General features: G+C 39.2%; 1 protein-coding gene across 1 annotated transcript in view; it reads right to left on the reverse strand.

The window, feature by feature from the left end:
* The window catches only part of PLEKHH2 (pleckstrin homology, MyTH4 and FERM domain containing H2), a 117,977-nt gene extending 96,076 nt beyond the window's left edge, over positions 1-21,901 (reverse strand). The window contains exons 1-2 of the mRNA XM_039232437.1: positions 21,831-21,901; positions 14,051-14,180 (exon numbers count right to left, since the gene is read on the reverse strand). Of these exons, the coding sequence (XP_039088368.1) occupies positions 14,051-14,173 (123 nt within the window). The 5' untranslated portion in view covers positions 14,174-14,180; positions 21,831-21,901. The remainder of the gene's footprint in view (positions 1-14,050; positions 14,181-21,830) is intronic.
* Between the last annotated feature and the right edge of the window lie 2,530 nt (positions 21,902-24,431).

Here is a 24,431-nt window from a genome sequence, read left to right on the forward strand (position 1 = left end):
ATCTAAATATATAGATAGATAGATACCATACACTCATTGAAAATGTACATAGATGGATGAAATAATATATTTGGCATTTGCTTCAATATAAAATAAGAAAGGAGAAGTGAGTTAGGGTACAGATGAAACAGGACTGATACTGAGTTAATAATCATTAAAGCTGGGTAATGTTTACAGGGGGGATCTATTATATTCTGCTCACTTGTGTATGTTTGAAAGCTTCTGTAATAAAAAACATTAGGGGCACCTAGGTGGCTCAGTCGATTGGTTGAGCATCTGACTCTTGATTTTGGCTCAGGTCATGGTCCTAGGGTCATGGGATCGAGCCCCATGTTGGACTCCTCACTGAGCACAGAGCATGCTTGAGATTCTTTCCGCCTCTCCCATCATCCCTCCCCCTTCTTTCTCTCTCTCAAGAAAAATTAAATGTAAGCAACATATTGAAAGATACAAGTAGGGGTGCCTGGGTGGCTCAGTTGGTTAAGTGTCCAACTTTGGATCAGGTCACGATCTCATGGTTCTTGAGTTCGAGCCCCACATCAGGCTCTGTGCTGACAGCTCAGAGCCTGGAGCCTCCTTCAGATTCTGTGTCTCCCTCTCTCTCTGACCCTCCCCTGCCTACACTCTGTCTCTCTCTCTCAAAAATAAATAAACATTAAAAAAATTTTTTTAAAGAAGTAGTATGTTGTAAGACAATATATGCAAATATATGCTAATTTGGCCATTCACTGCCTTTGTGAGGTCAGCTGCAGTGTAAGGAAGCAAGGATTTATGCCGGAATGCAAGAGTCTGAATGAATAGTAAAGTAAGTAGTCAGGTTTAGATACCTACCAAAGATGGCCACCATCAGTTCCTTCCTCCCTATATGCACTTGCCACTTTTCCTGAGAGGTGAGGTCCAGTACACATGCTTTACATTGTAATAATAGAACTTGAAACTGAATGTGGTCCTTCCTTTGGACTCTGGAACACTTTGTGACTTGCTGTGACCCACAGAATGCAGTGGAAATGACACAGTGCCACTTTGGGTCTAGATTTCAAAACTGTGTTTTTTCGTTTTATAAAAACACACCTATATTATGAATTTTAAAAGTCTGTTGCTGTTGCAAAACCATGGCAGACTAAGCCATTGAGGGCTAAATTATTCACTGCAGTGTAAGATCTCCTTCAGTTTTATTAATTATCCAGCTCAAAATGTGATATCAACATACCCTGTTCCAGCCCATCCCCATACCACCTCAGGCTTTCTAAGGAGGTAGTTTTGTGCTAATGATGGGAAAACTACTAGTTCTCTCTAAGACAAGATGAGACAATTGAAGTCTTTCTGATTGCCTGACATTTTTCCATTATTTATACAACATTTAGCAACTCCTAGTATCCATCAAAGCTGAATAATTACCTAAATTTCAAGAGCTTAATTCAAAGTTTAAATTGAAGGAGCTCTTTTTGTTCTAGAAAATGCCCAGTTTCTAAAGCCTATTCTCTAAAGAAGAATCGGTGTGGGCCACCCTAACAGTTTCCGTACTCGCTGTTTTTGATCCTCAGCCCCCGCAGCTATGAGTTTCCCATCCTTTCCCTCACCAAACCCCCCACCACAATGCTACCTTATATAGAGATTTTTTTTTTGTAATTACCACCAACTTCCCAACATTTCCTTATTCCCTTACCACATTCAGTTTCAAGTTCTATTTTTACAATATAAAGTATGTATACTGGCCTTTCTTTTTAAAAAGAGTTAAGGATAATCGCTTACAGAAATTCAGTCTATAGCTTGTAAAGCATCAGAAGGGGAAAAAGTCATGGAAGGAGGGAGATAAAGAAAAACTTCAACAACATGATGTGTAGAAATACAATGCATTTATTTATAATTTTAGATATGTTTAAAGGGATTATCTCACTATTTGGATAAAGAAAAAAATCTAGCTACATAATACTTAAAGGCGCATACTGAAAAAATGACACTGAAAGGTTGAAAGTAAAGGGACAGAAAAATATCTCAAGCAACTATTACCTAAAAGCAGTATCAAAATCAGACAAGAGACCTTAATGCCAAAAGTTGCATTAGCAATAAAGAGTTGGTAATTATAAATTGGATAATTCATCAAGAACATGTAATAATCCTGATCCTGAATGAATCTAACCTCAAAATATATAACCCAGAAAGTTTGATTCTTTCCGATATACCCTGAAAACTCAAAATAAATTATTTTGTTTAGATGGTGATTTCATGGGAACATTTTATTATGAAGATTTCCTCCCAAAAGACTATACAAGTCCATTTACTTCATAATTCGATCTAATTGTTCTTTTGTTTTTGTTTATCAAAGCCATAAATACACATAAAGTGCCAACGAGTTCCATAAGATTTGTTAATAAAAATAATTACACTTTTTTTTTTTAACATTTTTTATTTATTTCTAGGAGAGAGAGAAAGAGACAGCTTGAGCAGGGGAGGGTCAGAGAGAGAGGGAGTCACAGACTGAAACAGGCTCCAGGCTCTGAGCTGGCAGTCGGCACAGAGCCCGACGCGGGGCCCGAACACACAAACTGCGAGATCATGACCTAAGCGAAAGTCGGATGCTTAGCCGACTAAGCCACCCAGGCGTCCCATAATTACACTCTTTTAGCCAATTCTTTTTATATTTACTTTCATGTTCTAAACAACATGCTCTTTTTTTGTTGACTTTTAAAAATTTAATGATTTTCTACTTCCTCCCCTTACAGAGAATGAGGACCTAGCTCTTAGATCTCCTCACCATCAACATAGATACACTCCCATTCTTCCAATACATATGTATCTTACCTTTGGTTAATTCACTATTCGGTATTAGTGTTATTGTGACCAGGGGTGATATTCAGAGATGAATCACATAGTAAACCATAGTTACTGGCGCACCTGGGTGGCTCACTCAGTTAAGGATCTGCCTTCAGATCAGGTCATGATCTCAAGGTCCATGAGTTTGAGCCCCGCATCAGGCTCTGTGCTGACAGCTCAGAACCTGGACCCTGCTTCAGACTCTGTGTCTCCCTCTCTCTTTGCCCCTCCCCCACTCACACTCTGTCTCTCTCTCTCTCAAATATAAACACATAAAAAATATATTTTTTTTAAAAAAACCATAGTTACTTTTTCCTTTGCTGCATAACTTTTCCCCCTAGAGTTAAGTGCCTTGTTCTTTTATTTATCTAGCTTTCTATGAACTTATCAACGATTAAACTCCAAATTAAATCATCTCTAAAGATGTTCATTCATTCCTGTTCCTCTTTAAACCTCTCCCAGAGCCTCTGATCTGTACCCATCTGGACTGACTCCCCACTTGCCAGGACACAGCTGTCTTCTTGGGAAGGCCCTTCCGCTTTTCCCCACGTTGGAACTCCTGTTTCTTGACTCCAATGGCTTCCTCCTTTTAATGGAGCACATCCTTCTGGAGATTCCTCAAGAAGGTTATATGGCGGGGCGCCTGGGTGGCTTAGTCGGTTAAGCGTCCGACTTTCGCTTAGGTCATGTACTCGCGGTTCGTGGGTTTGAGCCCCGCGTCAGGCTCTGTGCTGACTGCCAGCTCAGAGCCTGGAGCCTGTTTCAGTCTACGACTCCCTCTCTCTCTGACCCTCCCCTGCTCACGCTCTCTCTCTCTCTCTCCTAGAAATAAATAAAAACATTAAAAAAAAAANGCCTGGAGCCTGTTTCAGTCTACGACTCCCTCTCTCTCTGACCCTCCCCTGCTCACGCTCTCTCTCTCTCTCTCCTAGAAATAAATAAAACATTAAAAAAAAAAAAAAAAAAAAGAAGGTTATATGGGAACTTGCATGTCTTAAAAATCCCATTCTAATTCCTGATTGTTCACATATTGGTTTTCCTCCCCCTCTGGAAGCTTGCAGAATCTTTTCTATGGTGTATGGTAAACTTTCATGATGATGTGTCTTTGGGTGCAACTATTTTTATCTGTTGTGCTAGGTACTTGGTAGACCTTTTAATCTACAATCTTGTGTCCTTCAATTCTGGGAAACTTTCGTGCCTGATTTCATCGATTTTGTCCACTCCAGAGACTTCCTATTATTCAGGCCTTGGACATGCTGAACTAGTTCTCTAAATTTCTAATCTTTTCTCACTTTGTCCATCTCTTCAACATTTTTTTTCTCTACTTCCCAGGTATTTACCTTCAGTTTATATTCCAACCTACTTATTAAGTTTACTATTTCTTCTACCATGTTTTTAATTTTCAAGAGTTTTTATTTATTCCCTGAATATTCCTTGTTTCAGGGATGCAATATCTTTTCTCTCTGGGAATATTAAGTGATAGGATTTTGCTTGCTCTGTTTTATTTCCTTTTCTCTGCATAGGCAATGTTGTGTTTTGTTCTGTTTTCTGATTATTCTCTGTCTTTCATGTTAGAGGCTTTCCTTAGATGTCTGGTCATTCATGAGCTGTCTACTTACATTTAAGGTTAAGGGACTAAAAAGCTGCCTCGATGTTTTAGCACATACATGGGGCTTACTGACCATGAACTTTAACATTAGGTGATCTGCCTGGGCATTCTGTTGGCAAACCACTAATGGTCAGCACTACTTCCTCTTTCCTCCTGGGCTGATAAGATTTTCAGAGACTTTTAATCTCCCCCCATAAGATATATGCTTGTGCCGGCATTTTAGGAGCCGTGGAAGAGAGAAAGGTCGGAAGTGCGGGGGACAAGCTCACCATTAAATGTGCATATGTTCATTTAATCTCCTTGTTTTTGATGAAGCAGAAACCAAGTCTAGAATTAGGACTGGAGAGTCCTGGGTATCTCTTGGGAGCTAATTTCCCCACAGAATCCAGTAAAGACCTAGATCACGAGTGATGGGGGTGGGGTGAAAATAGGGGGTATTAATGAGAATATGTAACCCTAGACTCAACTAACTCGCTGAAATCTTCTCGCTTATCCCATGTGCCAAATGTCCAGCAGCTAAGCATTTACTTCCTGTTGAAAATGGCAATGTTCTCCTCTTGCAAAACTGAATAAATTGTTTGGAGGGCACCAATCCAACAACTATGGCATTTATGGGTTCATGATGCAGTAGGCAGTATCCCACCCTCTCACTCTGAAACAACGATGGACAGTTGACCAGCACTGACTATTTACACAAAATTGCTGGTCAGCTTTTCAGATGTCCCATTTTTAAATATGAATGGATCACCAATCTCATCAGAAATTTGAGAAAAGTTTATAACCTGAAAAAAAAGCATAACAAACATAAAAGTGGGAAATAATCTCAGAGGAAAGAAAAATAATTTGGGGACTAGAAGAGAACTTAAAAAAAATTCTAGTGTTTAGGAACCAGAAACTTTCCACTGTATTATTTCACAGCCACACCGTAAGATAGAAATTGTTATGTTCATCATGAAGATTAGGACGTTGCTGTTCAGGATGAGTATGCCTTGTATTAGTTTCTGCTCTGAGCCAGTGATATGGCTGGAATTTGAGTCTTTCCTTCATGATCTGATTCCCTCCTGCTCTTTTAGTTGAACCACAGCTGCTTTGGCATTTATAAATTCCACACAGCATATAGTTATATGGAACCATATGAAAATAAGTCCCAAATACGTAAAACCACAGAATTCTTAGTTGGAAAGCATTTGTCTTTATTTCTATTTCTTTACGCTATGGGTTTTTTAAAATTTATTTTTTAGAGAGAGAGAGCACGAATGGGGGAGCGGGGCAAAGGGAGAAAGAGACAGAATCCTAAGCAAGCTCCACGCTCAGCACAGAGCCCAACATAGAGCTCGATCCCATGACCCTGGGATCATGACCTGAGCGGAAACCAAGAGTCGAATGCTCAACCAACTGAGCCCCCCAGGAAGCCCCCACCCCTGTATGCTATTTCTTTTAGCCTACGCATCTTTTATTGGTAACTTAAAGTCATACTAACATTCATAGCAGGAACAATTTTAAGTTGCATGCTCTCAAGGAACGTACCACAGAACGAGGCACAGAGACAGAGGTATAGCCAAGAAGGGCTAAATTTGGAATCTGAGATTCTCACATAATTCTACCACTAGATAGTAAGTAAGCTAAGAAGTGTCTCTTCAGATTTTGTGTGTATTCCTTACTTACATAACAATGGTTAAGGCAGGAGTAATGAATACCATATAACAGAAATTCAATAAATAGATATATGTTGAGCAAATGAATGAATGGATGAAGGTTTCAACTCTGTCCAAAAAAATTATTTACAAGCAAAGATAAACCTTGACAAACCTATGTTCCCACAACCTGTATTACAGATCATAAATACTGAGCACTTCACATTGCATTTAAGTAAATATATGTTAAATATTTCCAACAAAGTTTACATCACTTTAAAATGAGTTTAAACATAAGGGTGGTAGGAAAGGCAATACTTTGATTTGGGGTGAATGTTTTTATAATCATTCAGGCTGGAAAATAACTGAGCAAAATACAAAAAAAAGAAGCAATGAGGGAAATATTCAAGTAAGTTTTCACTTTCATACTGTAAATTCTAATGTAAACCTTTAGGTCCATTCCAAAATCAATCCATCCCAAGTCACTAAAAGAAACTTGAAATAATCGGCTGCTCTACATCAGGCTTAGGACAAAAATAGGAATTTTTGACAAACAGGCTATTTATTCAATAACAAATGCTAAACCTAGTGTTTTGACTTAATACCGGAGAAGTGCCCTCTGTAGCCAGAGGAAACCTAGCAGCAAGTGGCAGAGACAACATGCCATTAATGCTGGATCCTAACACCACCACTCTTAATACTCAGTGTTCTCAGCACCGTATACAAATAAACTAGTTTAACAGATTCGTCACTTTAGGCAGAATATTTTAGGACCTTCACACTCACTGATGTGGACATCAATTCCCCACCAGGTATCTCTTCCTGATTTTTCCCCACAGAACCCATCACTGTTAGAAAGACTATCAGCATTTTAATTTATTTTCTTATAATAAATAATCTCTTCGGTCAGTTGCCCCCAAAAATGACATTTAAATTAGCCTCTCGTTATCAGTATATGAACAATTCCTGTTAGGTACTGAGAATATTAGGTGAGGCGACAGAGTGACTGCAGGGATATGCAGTTGAAATTGGATGGTCATGATGTTGTACTGGATCATTACATGAAGGCAAATATTATGCTGTCCAGGGACTCCTCAGTCCTTTGAGAGAATCGTAGCCCACCTCATGGGCATCATATACACGAAAGGAAGGTCAAGTGGCCATCGCGACAGGAAATCCCAGACAGCGATGCTGTATCAGGTGACAGCAGCACTAGTTTATGCGGCCCATGCCAATGCTTAAGATGCCCAAAGGGAAAATTCTTCATATTTCCACCCATTTTTTTTTTTTTTTTGCTGAAAACCTAACCCGTAGAAAACAGCACTCACTTCAACGTAAAAAGAAACTTTCTCTTTTCCCTCCGTGACTCAACACTAACCAGTAATACTGTAAAGTCGGAAAACTACTTAAATCTCAGCTTCCCTGAAGAGTTTATATTTGGCATGCTGGAGATATTTCCAACACCATTCCTTAAATTCCTCTAAAGACCTCTCCCACTTATAGCAGTATTTGCCCAAGACTTCAATAAGGCCTTTTTCTTCACAAGTTTCAATATTCAAAGTTACTTGGAAGTTGTGATGGAAAAAAAAAAAACGGTGCAAAAAATAGTTTTTTTAAATCTCATGTATTCTCCTACTCCATCTCCAAAAAACATAAAGTATATGTAATTGAAATCCATCTTTAATTATAAAAACACTCCAAGATGATCTCATAAATTTTCCTAAAAAATAATTGACTGAGATGTCTCCTATTAATTGGTAATTACATTTGTTAAGTCACCTCCTTGTGCGCTTAACCAGTGTGTCCCTTAAGAAAGATGTAGGAAAATAGGGGCACCTGAGTGGCTCAATTGATTGGGCATCTGACTTCAGCTCAGGTCATGATCTCACCGTTTGTGAGTTCGAGCCCCAAGTCTGGCTGTGTGCTGACAGCTCAGAGCCTGGAGCCTGCTTCAGATTCTGTGTCTCCTTCTCTTTCTGCCCTTGCCCCAGTCGTGCTCTGTCTCTCTCTCAAAACTAAATAAACATAGGGGACGCCTAGGTGGCTCAGTCGGTTAAGCTTCTGACTTCAGCTCAGGTCATGATCTCAGGTCATGATCTCACGGTTCGTGGGTTCGAGCCCCGCATCAGGTTCTGTGCTGGCAGCTCAGAACCTGCAGCCTGTTTTGGATTCCATGTCTCCCTCTCTCTCTGCCCCTTCCCCACTCATGCTCTGTCTCTCTCTGTCTCAAAAATAAATAAACTATAAAAAAATTAAAAATAAATAAACAGTAAAACATTTAAAAAGAAATATAAAGAAAGATGTAGGAAAATAATAGTGAGTTATTTCTATGTTCTAGTCACTCTATTAGTTCCATCATAAAAAGTATGTAAGATCTAAGATTTAATGCCCACTCTACTAGTTGTTAGTTCTATGATATTGGGCATATTACTCAAATATTCTCAATCTTTTTTTTAATGTTTATTTATTTATTTTGAGAGAGAGAAAAAGAGAGTGCCCATGAGCAGGGGAGAGTCAAAAGGAGAGAGAGAATCTCAAGCAGGCTCCATGCTGTCAGCACAGAGCCCAACCTGGGGCTCAATCCCACGAACCATGAGATCATGACCTGACCTGAAATCAAGAGTCCAATGCTTAACTGACTGAGCCACTGAGGCACACCTCAAATACTCTTAATGTTAATATCTTGAGATTGGGGATAATAATAGTTACTTTACAGGGTTAGTGTGGGTTTTTTTTTTTTTTAAATATTTATTTAATTATTTTTGTGAGAGAGAGAGCAGGAGGGATTCTGTGTCCCAAGAATCCAAAGCAGGCTACGCATTGTCAGTGCAAAGCCTGATGTGGGGCTCGAACTCACGAACCATGAGATCATGACCTGAGCTGAAATTAAGAGTTGGACACTTAGCCAACTGAGCCACCCAGTTGCCCCAAGCTACTGTCGGGTTTAAACTAGCTAAAATGGTTGTAGTAAAAGCTTAGGAACCAGAGTTGGCACCTAGCATCAGCGGCCTTTAGCCGACACCAATAAAACAAAGAACCAGGATAGTTGGAGGAAAGAAAAGTTGGCCAGAATTCCTGGCAAAAAGCTGAAGAATCAAATTAATATTCTCTCAAGAATCTTCAGCCTTGGCCTGCATCCATTTGAGGGGAAGGTCTGGAGAACTATTCAGGAGAAGCCTTGGGGCAGACTGGTCCTAACACAAAACCAAAGGTTATGGATGGGACCAGGCTGGCCTCTGGAATGCAAATTTGACTCAAGTTGGCATGTAGAAGCAATGCAATAGGGTTTGCTTTAAAAATATGTAGTGCTATGTAAACTGTTATTACTACACATACACACACATCCTAATACACACAGGTACCTGCTCTCAAGCAGAGGTGGATTTAAATGTTGCATGGCTGAGGGGAAGACAGAATAGATGAGTGGCTAAGTTTATCAGAGGGAGCAAGGAATGTGGTAATAAAACCAGATTAGAGAGGCCATATAGGGTGATGGCTAAGCATTCAGGCTCTACTAGCAGAATACTCAGTTTCAGGGCGCCTGGGTGGCTTAGTTGGTTAAGCGCCCGACTTTCGCTTAGGTCATGATCTCGCAGTTCGTGGGTTCGAGCCCCGCATCAGGCTCTGTGCTGACTGCCAGCTCAGAGCCTGGAGCCTGTTTCAGTCTGTGACTCCCTCTCTCTTTGACCCTCCCCTGCTCACGCTATCTTTCTCTCTCCTAGAAATAAATAAAACATTAAAAAAAAAAAAAAAGAATACTCAGTTTTAATTCTTGTCTCCATCACTCACTTTTCAGCACAAACTTGGGCAATTTAAATAACTTCTATGCACCTAAGTTTCCTCTTGGATAAAAATATATCCATATATTTATGTGTATATATATATATATATATATATATACATACATACATATATATATGGTACTAACAATGTATGTCTAAAGAAGATTGCCCAGAACATAGTAAGCATCAGTTTCCCAATCTGTAAAATGCGAACAATAAAATGTCTTATTTCATAGCTTGTTATACGAATTAGATAAATCATACCTATAAAGTGCTTAGCACATAATAAATCAATAAATATTTGGCATTTTTATTAGAACATAGGTGGGTACCAAAAACAATTTTTAATCCAGGGAAAAATATTTCACAATGGAATAGAACAGAAAATATCGTGAAAAACATTTTTCCCATTTTAGTGTTGAATATATTTACTGGGAAACCATGAGTAACTTGGCATCCTTGTCCACTTTCCACTGTATAAAACACATCTGAATAATTCCATCTCCTAGATCTGTCACAGGATCTAAGTCACAGATAAAAAATACAGAAGATGAAGAAGACAAAGAAGGAAGGAAAGAGAGAAACTAGGACTACAGGAGCAATTTTGAAATAATATTCCTTGCAATAGTCATTCACTGACAAAGAAAAAAATGAAGCCCAATGACATAAACTAACAACCAGAAATCTATTTGTAAATGTACTTATAGGAAAAAAATGACACTTTGAAAATCTGAAAAATGGGCACTCATAAAGAAACTTGTTGCAACATGCCTTCAAAGGATAATTGTTGCCATAAAATTTAGAACTTAACGGTCAATTCATTGAAACCCAAATAACATAACTCCTGTTTAGTCCACAAAGAAACCCAGAGAATATGGAATCAAGGGAATCAAGAAAATTTTAAGGAAGCTGTGGTCAACAGTGTGCTAATTGCTAAAAGGCTGATAAGGCAACACGTGGGAAGTGTCCATGAGGTTTAGCAGCAAAAATATAATTGGTGATCTTAACAAAATCATTGTATGGAATGGCTGGGATTGTGGAAAATACTAAATAAATCAGCACAATCTGGGAAATGATTTTTATAGAGAGAGGAACAAAAGACTAAGCATGAGTCACTAACTGAGTTAGAATAAGCTTCCCTAACTTGGGAGATATTCAAACTGGATTTTTTTTTTCAGATTATAATTTTTATTCTAACAGTGGTAAATAAAGCAAACTGATACTGGGGATTTACTACACAAAGCTTATTACTGGGTCATCCTTTGACCCAAAGGAGTGAACAGCATAATTTTAACATTTCCATCTAAAAGATGTTAAAGCACAAAAATTTAACATGATATATATGAAAGTTTAAACTGAATGATGTTTTCCTGAATTTTATTTGACCACCTCTGTACAAAAAAGAAAATGCTTCTGTGCCAAGACATTCTCAGCTAGCAGGTGCCTGGCCAGTTCAGTTGGTGGAGTTGGTTGATCTCAGGGTTGAGTTTGAGCCCCATATTGGGTTCAGAGATTACTTATAAAAATAAAATCTTTTTTTTAAAAAAAAAGAGATTCTCAACTAGCAATGGAAGGAAGATTTAACGTCTTTTCTTAAGTTGTTTTTTTTGTTGTTGTTCTGGTTTTGTTTTTTTGTGTTTTTTTGAGAAAAAGGGTGAGGGTATGCTGAGTGGGGGAGGGACAGCGGGAGATGGAGAGAGAGAATTTTAAGCAGGTTCCATGCCCAGCCCGGAACCTGACTTGAGGCTCCATTTCACAAAGGTGAGATCATGACCTGAGACGAATCAGTGGTCAGACACTTAACCAACTGATTTACCCAGGTGCCCCAAGATCTTTTTGAAGATGTGATGCACATAACAGTCTCCATCCCAAAGGATAATGCAGACCAGGGTTTGAGAAACCATCTGTAAGTTCTCCTGAGCAGTTACGGATGACCGGTCATACTATTTATCTATCCATGTAGACAGCACTGTATAATGTAAGTCATCATCTAAGAAAGGCTAAAACCAAAACCATAAGAAATAACAAGTGTTGGCGAGGATGTGGAGGGAAAGGAATCCTTGTGTACTGTTGGTGGGAATGCAACTGGTTGCAGCCACTGTGGAAAACAGTATGGAGGTTCCTCAAAGAATTAAAAATAGAACTATCCTATGATCCAATAATTGCACTACTGGCTATTTACCCAAAGAATACGAAAACACGAATTCGAAGTGCACGATGCAAAGTGATATATGCATCCCTATGTCTATTACAGCATTACTTACAATAGCCAATCTATGGAAGCAGCCCAAGTGTCCATTGACAGATGAACAGATAAAAAAAGACACTGTATATGTATAAAATGGAATATTATTCAGCCACAAAAAGGAATGAAATCTTGCCATTTACGACAACATGGATGGATCTAGAGAGTATAATGCTAAGTGAAATAAGCCAGTCAGAGAAAAACAAATACCATATGATTTCACTCATATATGGAATTTTAAAACAAAACAAAGAAACAAAGAGACAAAAAAACCCAGACTTAACTACAGAGAACAAACAAATGGTTACCAGAGGGGAAGTAGGTGGGAGTTGGGGGGTGAATAAAATAGGTGAAGGGGATTAAGAGTGTACTTGGATTATTATATTGTATACCTGAAACTATTCAACTGCACTGGAATTAATTTTTTGTAAATGTTATGAATTTTTTTTAAAAAAAATATTATGTGAGTTACATGTGTAATTTAAAATTTTCAGGGCGCCTGGGTGGCTTAGTCGGTTAAGCGTCCGACTTTCGCTTAGGTCATGATCTCGCGGTTCGTGGGTTCGAGCCCCGCGTCGGGCTCTGTGCTGACTGCCAGCTCGGAGCCTGGAGCCTGTTTCAGTCTGTGACTCCCTCTCTCTCTGACCCTCCCCTGCTCACGCTGTCTCTCTCTCTCTCCTAGAAATAAATAAAAAATATTTAAAAAAAAATTCGGGTTTTCTTTCCTTTCTTATTTGGAAGTCGTGGTGTTGTGTGTTTCATCAGGTCTGGTGTCACAGATTCTCGGCTTTCGGAGCAAGGAAAGTCGACAGGGTTTCATTTGTTCTGGTGATGCCGACAGAAATCAATCTCAGNGAGCCTGGAGCCTGTTTCAGTCTGTGACTCCCTCTCTCTCTGACCCTCCCCTGTTCACGCTGTCTCTCTCTCTCTCTCCTAGAAATAAATAAAACATTAAAAAATAAATAAATAAAATAAAATTTTCTAGTAGCCGTATTTAGAAAGTAAAAAGAAATAGGTATAATTATTGTTAATATTTTCTATTTAATCTAATATCCAAAATGCTATTTCAGCATGTAATAAATATAAAAATTATTGCTAAGACATTTCACATTCTTTCTTCCATACTAAATCTTTGAAATCCAGGTGTACTTTATATTTCCAACACATCTCAATCTGTACTAGCCTCATTTCAAGTGCTCAATAGTGATTTATGACTAATGGTTGTATATTAGACAGTGCAGGTCTAGAATCTGGATTCCCTGCAAACAGGAATATAAGTTTTCTTGTTCACAGATGTAATTTGAGCATTCAGAAGAGTGTCTGGCACAAAATGAGCCCTCAGTGAATAATTGTTGAATGAATGAAGAAATGAATGAATGAATCCATGGGTTTTATATACATATATGCAAAACAATTCCTACGACATAGATGAAATTTTAATTACATGACTAGAACTATTAAGAGAAGCAGGTAATTATATTAAACTCAATTCTAGCCCAGCTGGTAGTTTAGCAATACACAGCTAGTCAATATAAATTCTTAAATAGGTACATACTTTCAAATACAGTATAAACATATTTTACCATCAATAGGGAACATTCTTCTATAACCACTTTAACCAGGATTTTCTTAAACATCTAGTAAATTAAAATGCTGTCACACTCCTCTAGTAAAATCAAATAAATTATAGCTTTTCTATATGGAATGAATGAACTTCACATTCATCAAAAACACACAACTCTTACATATTCCATTAGTTCCCCCAAAGAAATGTTTTTTTGGTTTAATGTCCAATTCACACTGAAATTGGCAAAAGAATATGTCAGAAATAGCTTTAAAGTACTGACAAAAATTTAAATTATGTTCTTTATTTTAAAAATGCTTACTCCCAAAAGTACTGAGATTATTTAATGTAAATGAAATATGCCCCAAACGGGTGATTTTTGGCTGGAGAAAAAAAGCTTACCTTCTCAGCTAAAAGCTCTCTTATCTTGCTTGCTTGAACTCTAAATTTCATGAGCTGGGACTCCAGAGCCACACATCGTTCTTTCCAATCTACTGGTCCTTCTGTCTCAGTAAGCTCCGCCATATTTATTCTAGGAAAGAAGGCATCAAATGGCATATAACCTATTAGCATTCAGGATAATTCATTGCATCATCCTGTGTACAAATCCACGTTACCATCTAATGAAATTATCCACATTCAAATTTTTGAATTCTAAGACAAATTCCAGAACTGGTTATATAGCTCATCGAAAAAACTTAGTGGGAGACAGAGGTCAGGGTTTGAAGCCCAATGTGTCATTCAACCTTTATATATAACATATCCTTTTCAAGTCTCAGATTACCCAATCTACAAAAAGCAGGACACTGGTAATAACAAACGATTGTTCTTCATGAGTATGTTGCGAGGAACAAATTAAATACTGCTATTTTTAATAGCACTTTGGACACTATAATAGCACCATCTGAATGCAGAGTACTAGTACTATTTTAGCTCTGCTCATTAGGTAAAACATTGTCTTAATCGTCCAGTTCATAATTTTGCCACACTCCTAAATTTACAGAATTATCACAATTTGATTCAATTGGTAGCATGATAGAATAACCTAAGAAACTTCATCACCAGTGCTACAATTATAAGTTAGATGTGAATTACAATTATTACTTATAATCATTCTAAATTTGTCTAGATCCAAAATCTCTTTTAAGCCAAAAATCCTTTGGCATATTTAAAAAATTTGTTTAATTTTTTTTTAAATTTATTTCTGAGAGAGAGAGACAGCGTGAGCAGGGGAGAGTCAGAGAGAGAGGGAAATACAGAATCTGAAGCAGGCTCCAGGCTCTGAGCTAGCCCGACGCAGGGCTCGAACCCACAAGCCATGAGATCATGACCTGAGCCGAAGTCAGACACTTAACAAATGGAGCCACCCAAGCACCCTGCTTTGGCATATTTAACCAGGCAAAGTATTATGATCTTTGACACATTTGTATAATTATTTTTGGTCCAAGAAGAGAAAGGATATAAATATGAATTTGGACTTGCCTACATTAAGTAAATCTGGAATCAGTTTTTCCCCATAATATTAGCTTTCCTTTTGGGTGAGATTAATCCCAGGGAGAAGCACTGCAAGGTGGAAGCCAGTAGGCAGGGGAATTGGTTTCGAAATTTTGAAGTGCAAAAAAACTATTCATTTTCTCTGGTTCTGAGATTCATAAATGTTGTTTTAAATGTTGATGTTTCATCAGGCCACTTGAATAAATGGCTTGATGATATATTTCTGAATTGCCCTTGGTATGAACAGATAAAATTTGTATTAGGAATGGATCTCCACAAGGAACCAAGCCCTGGTCTCGGCATATATGTGACAGCAAAACTCTCCAAACCCCAGGACCAATCTGCAGTTGAAGTGTACTATTCTTCTGGTTTCTAAAAACATATGTTACTCACATATCATCCAAGTTGATTTTCTCACTGCTTAGTGTAATATAACCCTTCCTAAACCTATACCAGTTTGTAAAAACTTCATGTTGCTAAAAACCCACAGAAGACTGTTTTCCTAGTATAAATGTTGTTTTATGCCTAAACCAATTTTCATATGAATACTGACATTATCATTCAATAATTTAGAAATAAATAAAAGCAGAGTTACTCTACAAAGATTACAACTTTAGTAAGAGCACCCCAAGCATCTCAAAGCCTCCAGATGCTCCTAAGTTCTAGCCATAATTTAAGGGAAAGTTTTAATTGTAAGATGGGAAATCATTCTCTTTTTATTTCTTTGTTTTTATAGAAGCCTCACATCATTGTTTTCTGTTTTTTTCCTAAGGATCTTAGCCCTGTTAATGATATTTATCATCTCCCACATTAGCATTTACTATCAATGATTTAGGAATAGACAATGCACTGTCAGTCACAAGCTTTTTCTCAATTCTGCTACTTCAGTTCTTTCCTCCTTAGCTTTAGAATGGGCAAGGAAAAAAAAATATGGACTAAATATTATAAAATAAAAAGCTGTCCTGAAACAGACACTGTTAAGTCTTGAATCACTTGTATCTTTACAGAGAAAGGTAGAAACATTGTTAAGCAAAAAGTGTCTAATTCATGCTGGTTGAGTTTCGCTCTACAATTAAAATAACTTGTGTATGCTCTACTAAAAATTTCTACAGTTTAAAAATAGCATAAAGGCAAAATAATAACATAAAGGCAGATAGTTTTCAATGGATAAAAATTAATCAATACAGTGTACCATGTTAATAGAATAATAGCCCAAAACCACATGATCATTTCAATCAATGTAGGGGAAAAAATCTGACAAAATTCAACATCCTTTCACAATAAAAACATTCAATAAGCTGGTAATAGAAGGGACCTTCCTCAGCCTGATAAAAAGTACCTAGGAAAAGCCCACAGCTAACATCATACTTAATGATAAATGATTGATCTGCCAAAGACCAGAAATAATACAAGGATGTCTGCTTTGCCACTTTTGTTCAACACTGTACCAGAGGTTCTAGCCAGGGCCAGAAAATAAAATAAAAAGAATTCAGTTTGAAAACTAAATCTAGGCATGTCTGGATGGCTCATACAGTTAAGCACCCAACTCTTGGTTTCGGCTCGGGTCACGATCTCTCAGTTTGTGAGTTTGAGCCCTGCATCAGGCTCTGTGCTGATGGCATGGAGCCTGTTTGTGATTCTCTTTCTCTACCTCTCCCTCTGCCCCTCTCCTGCTCGTTCTCTCCCTCTCTCTCAAAATAAATAAACTTGAAAAAAAAGAAAACCAAATCTCTATTTTCAAATGAAATGATCTTGTATTTAGAAAATCCTAAGGAATTCACAAAAAACCTATTAGAACTACTTGAGCTCAGCAAGGTTTCAGGAAAACAGATCAATATACAATCAATCATATCAATTGTTTTTCTATGCATTAGCAAAAAAAAAAATCCAAAAATGAAATTAAGAATATATTTCATGTACAATAGCATCAAAAGAACTAAATACTTAGGAATAAATTTAACAAAAGGAGTGCAAAACTTGCACTCTGAAAACCACAAAACAACATTGAGAGAAATTAAATCTAAATAAATGAAAGACATCCCATGTTCATGGATTAGAAGACTTAATATTGTGAAGATGCCAATACTTGCAAATGGATACATACACTCAATCCCTCTCAAAATTCCAAATGTGTCGTTGAGCAAAAAAATGGAAAGCTAATCGTAAATTCATATGGAAACTGAAGGGATCCAGAATAGCCAAAAAAATCTTAAGACGTCATAGAACTCATATGTCACAATTTCAAAAATTACTACAAAGTTACTGTAGTCAAAACTGTATGGTATTGCCATAAAGACAGACATTTGATCAGTGGAATAAAATTAAGAGTCCAGAAATAAAATCTCAAGTTTATAGTCAATTGATTTTTTTTTAATCTGAAAGAAAGAGAAAATGTGAGTGGGGGAGAGGGACAGAGGAAGACAGACAGAGAGAGAATCCTAAGCAAGCTCCATACTCAGCATGGAGCCTGATGCAGAGTTTGATTCTACAACTTTGGGATCATGACCTGAGCCAAAATCAAGAGTCAGATGCTCAAAACCAACTGAGCCACACAGGTACCTCTACAGTCAATTGATTTTTTTTAAAATAATTTTTTATTTACTTCTGAGAGAGAGAGAGAGAGAGAGATAGATGCAGTGTGAGCAGGGGAGGGTCAGAGAGAGTTGGGGATACAGAATCTGAAGCAGGATCCAGGCTCTGAGCTAGCTGTCAGCACAGAGGCTGACGCAGGGCCCGAACCCATGAACCGTGAGATCATGACCTGAGCCGAAGTTGGACGCTTAACCCACTGAGCCACCCAGGTGCCCCTATAGTCAACTGATTTCTGACAAGGGTGCCAAAATCATTCCACAGAGAAAGAAGAGTCTTTTCGATAATGGTGCTAGACAACTGGATATCCCCATGCAAAAGAATGAATTTGGACCCCTCCATCACAACATATACACAAACCAACTCAAAATGGATCAAAGGCCTAAATGTAAGAGTCAATGCTCTCAAACTCTTAGAACAAATGATAGGCATAAATCTTTGTGACCTTAAATTAGGCAATAGTTTCTTCGAGTTGACATCTAAAACATGAGTCATCAAAAAGAAAATAGATAAATTTGACTTAATCAAAATTAAAAACTTTTATTTCAAAGGACGCCATCAAGAAAGTGAAAAGATAAGACACAGAAGGAAGAAAAATATTTGCAAATCACGTATCTCAGAGACTTTTATCTAGAATATATAGATAACTCTTGCAACTCAACAATAAAAAATCAAAACAATTAAAAAGTAGGCAAAGGATCTAAATAGGCATTTGATATATAAATGGCCAAAAAGCACATGAAAAGATGTTTAACAACATTTGCTATAAGGGAAAATGCAAATTAAAATCATGATAACCACTGCACACCAAATAGGATGGGTAAAATAATAAAACCATAATAACAAGTGTGGGTGAGGATGTGGAGAAATTAGAACCCTCATACTTTGCTATTGGGAATGTAAAAATGGTATAGCTGCTTTGGAAAATAGTTTAACAGTTCCTCAAAAGTTTCAATATAAAGTTACCAGATGATCCAGCAACTTCAATGCTAACTACATACCCAAGAGAACTGAATACCAAAACTTGTACACAAATGTTCATAGCAGCATTATTCAAATAGCCAAAAAAGTGGAAACAATCCAAGTGTCCATCATCAGATGAATGGATAAACAAAATCTAGTATGTTCGTACAACGGAATATTACACAGCCAGAAAAAAAAGTACTAATACATGCTGTGACAATTATCCTAGAGGCCAAGTGAAAGAAGCCTGACATAAAAGGCCACATATTGTATGATTCCATTCACACAAAAGGGGTAAATCCAAAAAGACAGAAAGTAAGTTAATGGTTGCCAAAGGCTGTGAAGAGAGGGCAATCGTGATCAACAGCTAATGAGTTTGGGATTTCTTTTTTGACTGATCAAAATTATTCAGGGGCCACCTGGCGGCTCAATCGGTTGAGCGTCCAGCTTCGGCTCAGGTCATGATCTCGTGGTTCGTGGGTTCGAGCCCCACGACAGGCTCTGTGCTGACAGATCAGAGCCTGGAGCCTGCTTTGGATTCTGTGTCTTCCTCTCTCTCTGCCCCTCCCCTGCTCATTCTCTGTCTGTCTTCCTCTTTCTCAAAAATAAACATTTTTAAAAAATTATTCTAGAATTAGAATAGTGCTGATAGTTGCACAACCTTGTGAATATACTGAAAGTCACGGATAATGTACACTTTAAAAGAGTAAATTTTATGGTTCATGAATTATACTTCAATTTTAAAAAAGAGCATTTATTTACAAATGAGTAAAAGAAAGATAAGTTGTATAGAGCTGTTGAATCACTATGTTGTGCATCTGAAACGAATGTAACATTGTGTCAACTTTATTCAAATGAAAATAAATACAATTTTTAAACAGAAGTAATGCAGATACAAATTTTCTTATCACACATTTATTTGAACAATTGTTCCCCATACATTTGTTGTCTTTTAAAACTTGTTTGTGATATATTCAAAGAAAAAAATTTATTTAAGTATGTGGTAAAGTGTAACAATCATTTTCTCCATGGTATCTGAGTTTTGTTTCACACTTTAGAAAGATCTTCCTCAGGGAGCCTGGGTGGCTCAGTCAGTTGGGTATCTGACTCTGGCTCGGGTCATGATCTCATAGTTCGTGGGTTTGAGCCCCACACCTGGCTCTGTGCTGACAGCTTGGAGCCTGGAGCCTGCTTCAGATTCTGTATCTTCCTCTCTCTCTGCCCCTCCCCCGCTCACATTCTGTCTCCCTCAAAAATAAATAAACGTTAAAAATTAAAAAGAAAAAAGAAAGATCTTCCCCACTGCAAAATTAAAGAATAAAAATTATTTTGCGTAAAGTAAAGTCTATGTGGATGTATACTAGCTCAACATTTACAAACTTAATGATCCATTGTTTGTAGTTATCCCTTCCAGAGTTCCACCATTAACTCAAATAATTTAAAGGTAAATGTTAACCTCAAATATGGCAAGTTCATACATACATCTTACCAAGACTACTTTGCTATGAAAATGACATAATAAATAAATTCCAGGTTAAACATACTTATTCATACCTTTAGTTATGCTAATTATATATTCTACAATGAAGTAACAGAACCTTAATAGTATTATTCAATTGGCATCTAATGTCTACATTCCCTACTAATAGGATCATAATTTAAAAAAATTCAAAACTACAGATTGGCTGGCTAATGGTCCACCAAGAGGTCTAGACACCTGATTTCCTCATTTCATTTTGTGATTACAGTTAGTATAAAGTAACTGTTGTGTGAATGCACCGTCTTGAGTAAAGATTCTAACTTTAAACAAACACCCACAATTCTTTTCCATGACCATTGATTTTATAGAACTGTACAGCTTTGGGAGTTATAACCATTTGCTAAATAACACTTACAGATTTTGAATTTTAAGTAACCTATCTTCACTGCAGTGGATGGGGTAAAAAGTCTTGGTTTTCCAAATACCACCCCCTCCCCCCCCCCCAATGACTTTTGGAAATATTTACTGACACAAAATAAACTGTTTACAATTATGGAGAGAATGCTCTTTTCTCCGATTCTCTGACTTCCTGTTTCTCTTCCAAATCCCCAAAGAGAAAGAAAGAGAAGAAGGAAGAATTCATCTATTTAGGCTTATCCTGATGAAGCTCAGGGTTAGCTCCTCACTTTCTTTAATTCGCTCCTCTTGATGGACGGCTTAACTTGGCCAGGTAACTGTATTTCTTTTCTAAAGCAGAAAGGCTGTCTTTCTTGACCACACTGAGGCATGCCTTGTTTAGGAAGCCTCCTGACCACCAACCAGCCCCCCTTGGGCTACGCCTGCCCTTCGGTGGCCTGGCCAGGAGCAGCCGTGCCCCCCTCTCCACAGCTCCTCGGGGACACCCGCGGCTGTGCGGTCTAGGCTTGCGACAGGCATTTCACAAAGACAGCAGTGACCTGCAGGGAGCACAGCACCAAACTTGGACGCGTGAATCGTTCAACTTGCTCTCTGCGCAGAGATTCGCACATCAAAATCGAGGGCTCCAATGCCCCGTCTTTTAAACAGCCGTCTACTAACTTCAGGGCCAGCGCCGTTTCGTAGTAGGTCACCTAAGGGCACTTTGACATTCCAGCAGCTCCAGGGGCAGAAAACGGTTCTTTCAACTTGTGAGGAGTTTCACCCAAGAAATCAGAGCGCAGCTCCCAGGAAGCCGAGGCCGAGCCGCAGCATCCCCAGCCGCGCGGGCCCCTGGACGCGGGGACCCGGGGCTGCCAGCTGCGCCCCCCCCCCCCAGGACCGCCCCCGCCGCGCCACACACCCGGCCCCGCGTTTTCAAACAAAATGTCACCAGGGCAGGAGGAGACCAGGGCGCGAGGAGCCGCCGACCACCGACCCCGGCCGAGACCCCGGTCCAGGAGGCAGCGAGGGGGGCGACGCCGAGTGCGGGGGCTGCGGCGGGAGGCGCGGGGGCGAGTCCCGCTCCATCCCGCCCCAGCCGGCTCCATTGCCCGGGTCTCTGCCCGCCGGCTCCGCCTGCCGCCCCCAACCACCGCTCCGCAAGCCCCCCGGGACGCCGCGCTCTCGAGGGGGCGGGGACCCCGGGCACCCGAGCCGGTGGGCTCGCCCCTCAGCTCCGGGCCCTCCCCATGTGCCTACCTCTGCGGCGCGACCCCGCTGCAGCTTCCCAGGTCGGCGCTGGGCTCCCGGGGCTCTCCGCGGGTGCGCGCCTCACTCCGAGCCCGGAGGGGGCGGGGGCAGGGCACCGCCTTCTCTTAGGACTGGAGGCCAGAGTAGCCAATCGGATACTCAGCCGGGCGCCTGACGTCACTGGAGGGCGTGGCTACGACTTTGACTCCTCCCAGGCCCGGCCTCTGGAGGGAGTTGTGTCCGTACTGTCTGCCCCTAGCTTTCGCCTTACCTATACAGCTTAGAGGTTGTCTTCGCGGCCACCTCCCTTCCATTCTCTCTGCCTCGGTTCGGCATCCACCTGTTTGGCCTCCCAGCCTGAAGCCTCTCCTCTTGCCCATCCATCCTTCACCCTCTCGCCAGATTGACTGTCCTCAAGTGCACTTTTGAGGTACACCCTGCCAAAGACCTTCGTTGACTTTCTTTTGCTTACATTATCAAGAACGGGCTCCCCAGGCCAGTATTCGGGGCCTACAATCTACTTTTTCAGGTTATTTTTCACAACTGCCCTTCACACCAGAGTCGTGCTGTGCACTTCCCCACCCCAGGGAAGTCCATTTGTCAAGTTCACCTACTCTTTCCTACGTCCCCTTTAAAAGTTCTAACTGTTCTCTAAGACACAGCTCAGATGATCCACATATAACCATTCCTGTCACTCCTCCTAGTAGTAATCTCTTGTTTCTGCTCCCTGAGCATTTAATTTAGGTTTTTACTCCCATTGGCACTTAGCGCATTCTGCCTGATGTACCTCTCCTTATCTCTCCATTAGACTGTGAGCTCTTTGAAACCAGGGATTCCTTTTCTTTCTTTTCAGAGCCTCCTCAGCACCTAGCACAGAACACTGGGTAAGTAGATGAGTGATAATTTTAATCTAATTGGATTTTACATCCCAAGATGGGGTCTGGCAAGGACAATCTCAAGGGGGAAAAATGAGATTACTAAATATCATGGGTAATCCTTCTGCAGGTCATAAAGCTAGGTGAGACAAATTACTCTCTTTGGTTCAGAGCTGGCCATTAAAAAGTGTCAGAAGGCTTTTTTCCATTACCATCTGTTTGGGTTTTTTTAAGCTTATCTCACCTTATATAGGAAATGCATAAGAGATAGAGATTTACAAAGTTCTTTAGAGGGAAAGCAATAAGTGAGTACAACTAAAAGCCCAGTATCAAGCTTCCATATTTCTTCCAGATGAGCACTGATTTTGGACTGGATCCCAGACTGCCCCCACACATCAAATTCCTTTTGCCTTCTGTGGGAGCTGATGATGCATATCCTATGAAAAATTGTCTCCAAACAGCTTTGGCAAACAAACAGGCTGGACTGGGCTCATTTTACAGAGCATGCAGGAGTTAAATAAACAGAGTTTAAGTAACTTGCATAATTTAACGCAGCAAGTCAGTAGGGACCAAAGAACTAAGCACAGGAGAAAGAATGCCAAACTAGAATCACTTCCATTTATGAGTCAGAATACGGAACAGACTAAGAGAGCCGAGTGAATAAAGTCACTCATGAAAAGAAGCTTTCTATGCATGGCTGCCACCCTTGTAAATCTCAGCCAACATTTACTTACTGTCACCTTTTTCTAGAAACATGACAGACTGAATTTGTTTGGCTATGGTGAATACAGTGGAATGGCATCCTGTTTCTGGCTATGCTAAGAAAAATACATCGTACAATGGAATATTATTTAGCAATAAAGGGAAATGAGGTATTTATAAATGCTACAACATAGATAAATTTTGAAAATGTTATGCTAGGGTGACTGGATGGTTCAGTCGGTTGAGTGTTGAGCTCTTGATTTTGGCTCAGGTCGTGATCCCAGAGTCGTGGGATCGAGCCCCGCATTGGGCTCTGTGTTCAACATGGAAACTGAGATTCTCTCCCCACCACCCCTCGTCTGTCCCTCTCCCCTGTTCACACACACTATCTCTGAAATAAAAAATTTTAAAAAAAGAAAATATTATGCTAAGTGAAAGAAGCCAGTCACAAAAGGTCACATCTTAGATGATCCTATTTACATGAAATATCCAGAATTGATGAATTTATAGAGCTAGGAAGTAGATTAGTGGTTGTGAGGGACTGGGGAAGATGGGAAAGATGGCTAAGGGCAGAAGGTTTTCTTTGAGGAAATGAAAACATTTTAAAATTGGTGGTGATGATTGCACAACTCTATGAATATGCTAGCAACCATCAAAAGGTACAGTTTAAATGAATGAATCGTATGCTATATGAATTAAATCTCAATAAAGCTATTCTATAAAAGAAAAATACATGTTGAATTTTATGGTTTTTGTATTAAGTAGCAGCAGTTGGAAAACATCTCTGACCAGCCTTCCTGAATGTTCATGGCATTCTGTACCTGTGCTTCATAATATTTACCTCATTGTAATATTGTATTTACTTGTGATTATGAGATTGCCTGTTTCCTCCTAAACTGTAGTGAGAGCAGAAACGGTGTGGTTTTCCTCTTTTTTTTTTTTTAATATTTATTTTTGAGAAAGAGACATAGCATGAGCAGGGGAGGGGCAGAGAGAGAAGGAGACACAGAATCCAAAGCAGGCTCCAGGCTCT

This window comes from Hyaena hyaena, unplaced genomic scaffold, assembly GCF_003009895.1.
Source record: "Hyaena hyaena isolate Hyena2069 unplaced genomic scaffold, ASM300989v1 scaffold_64, whole genome shotgun sequence".
Lineage (NCBI taxonomy): Eukaryota > Metazoa > Chordata > Mammalia > Carnivora > Hyaenidae > Hyaena > Hyaena hyaena.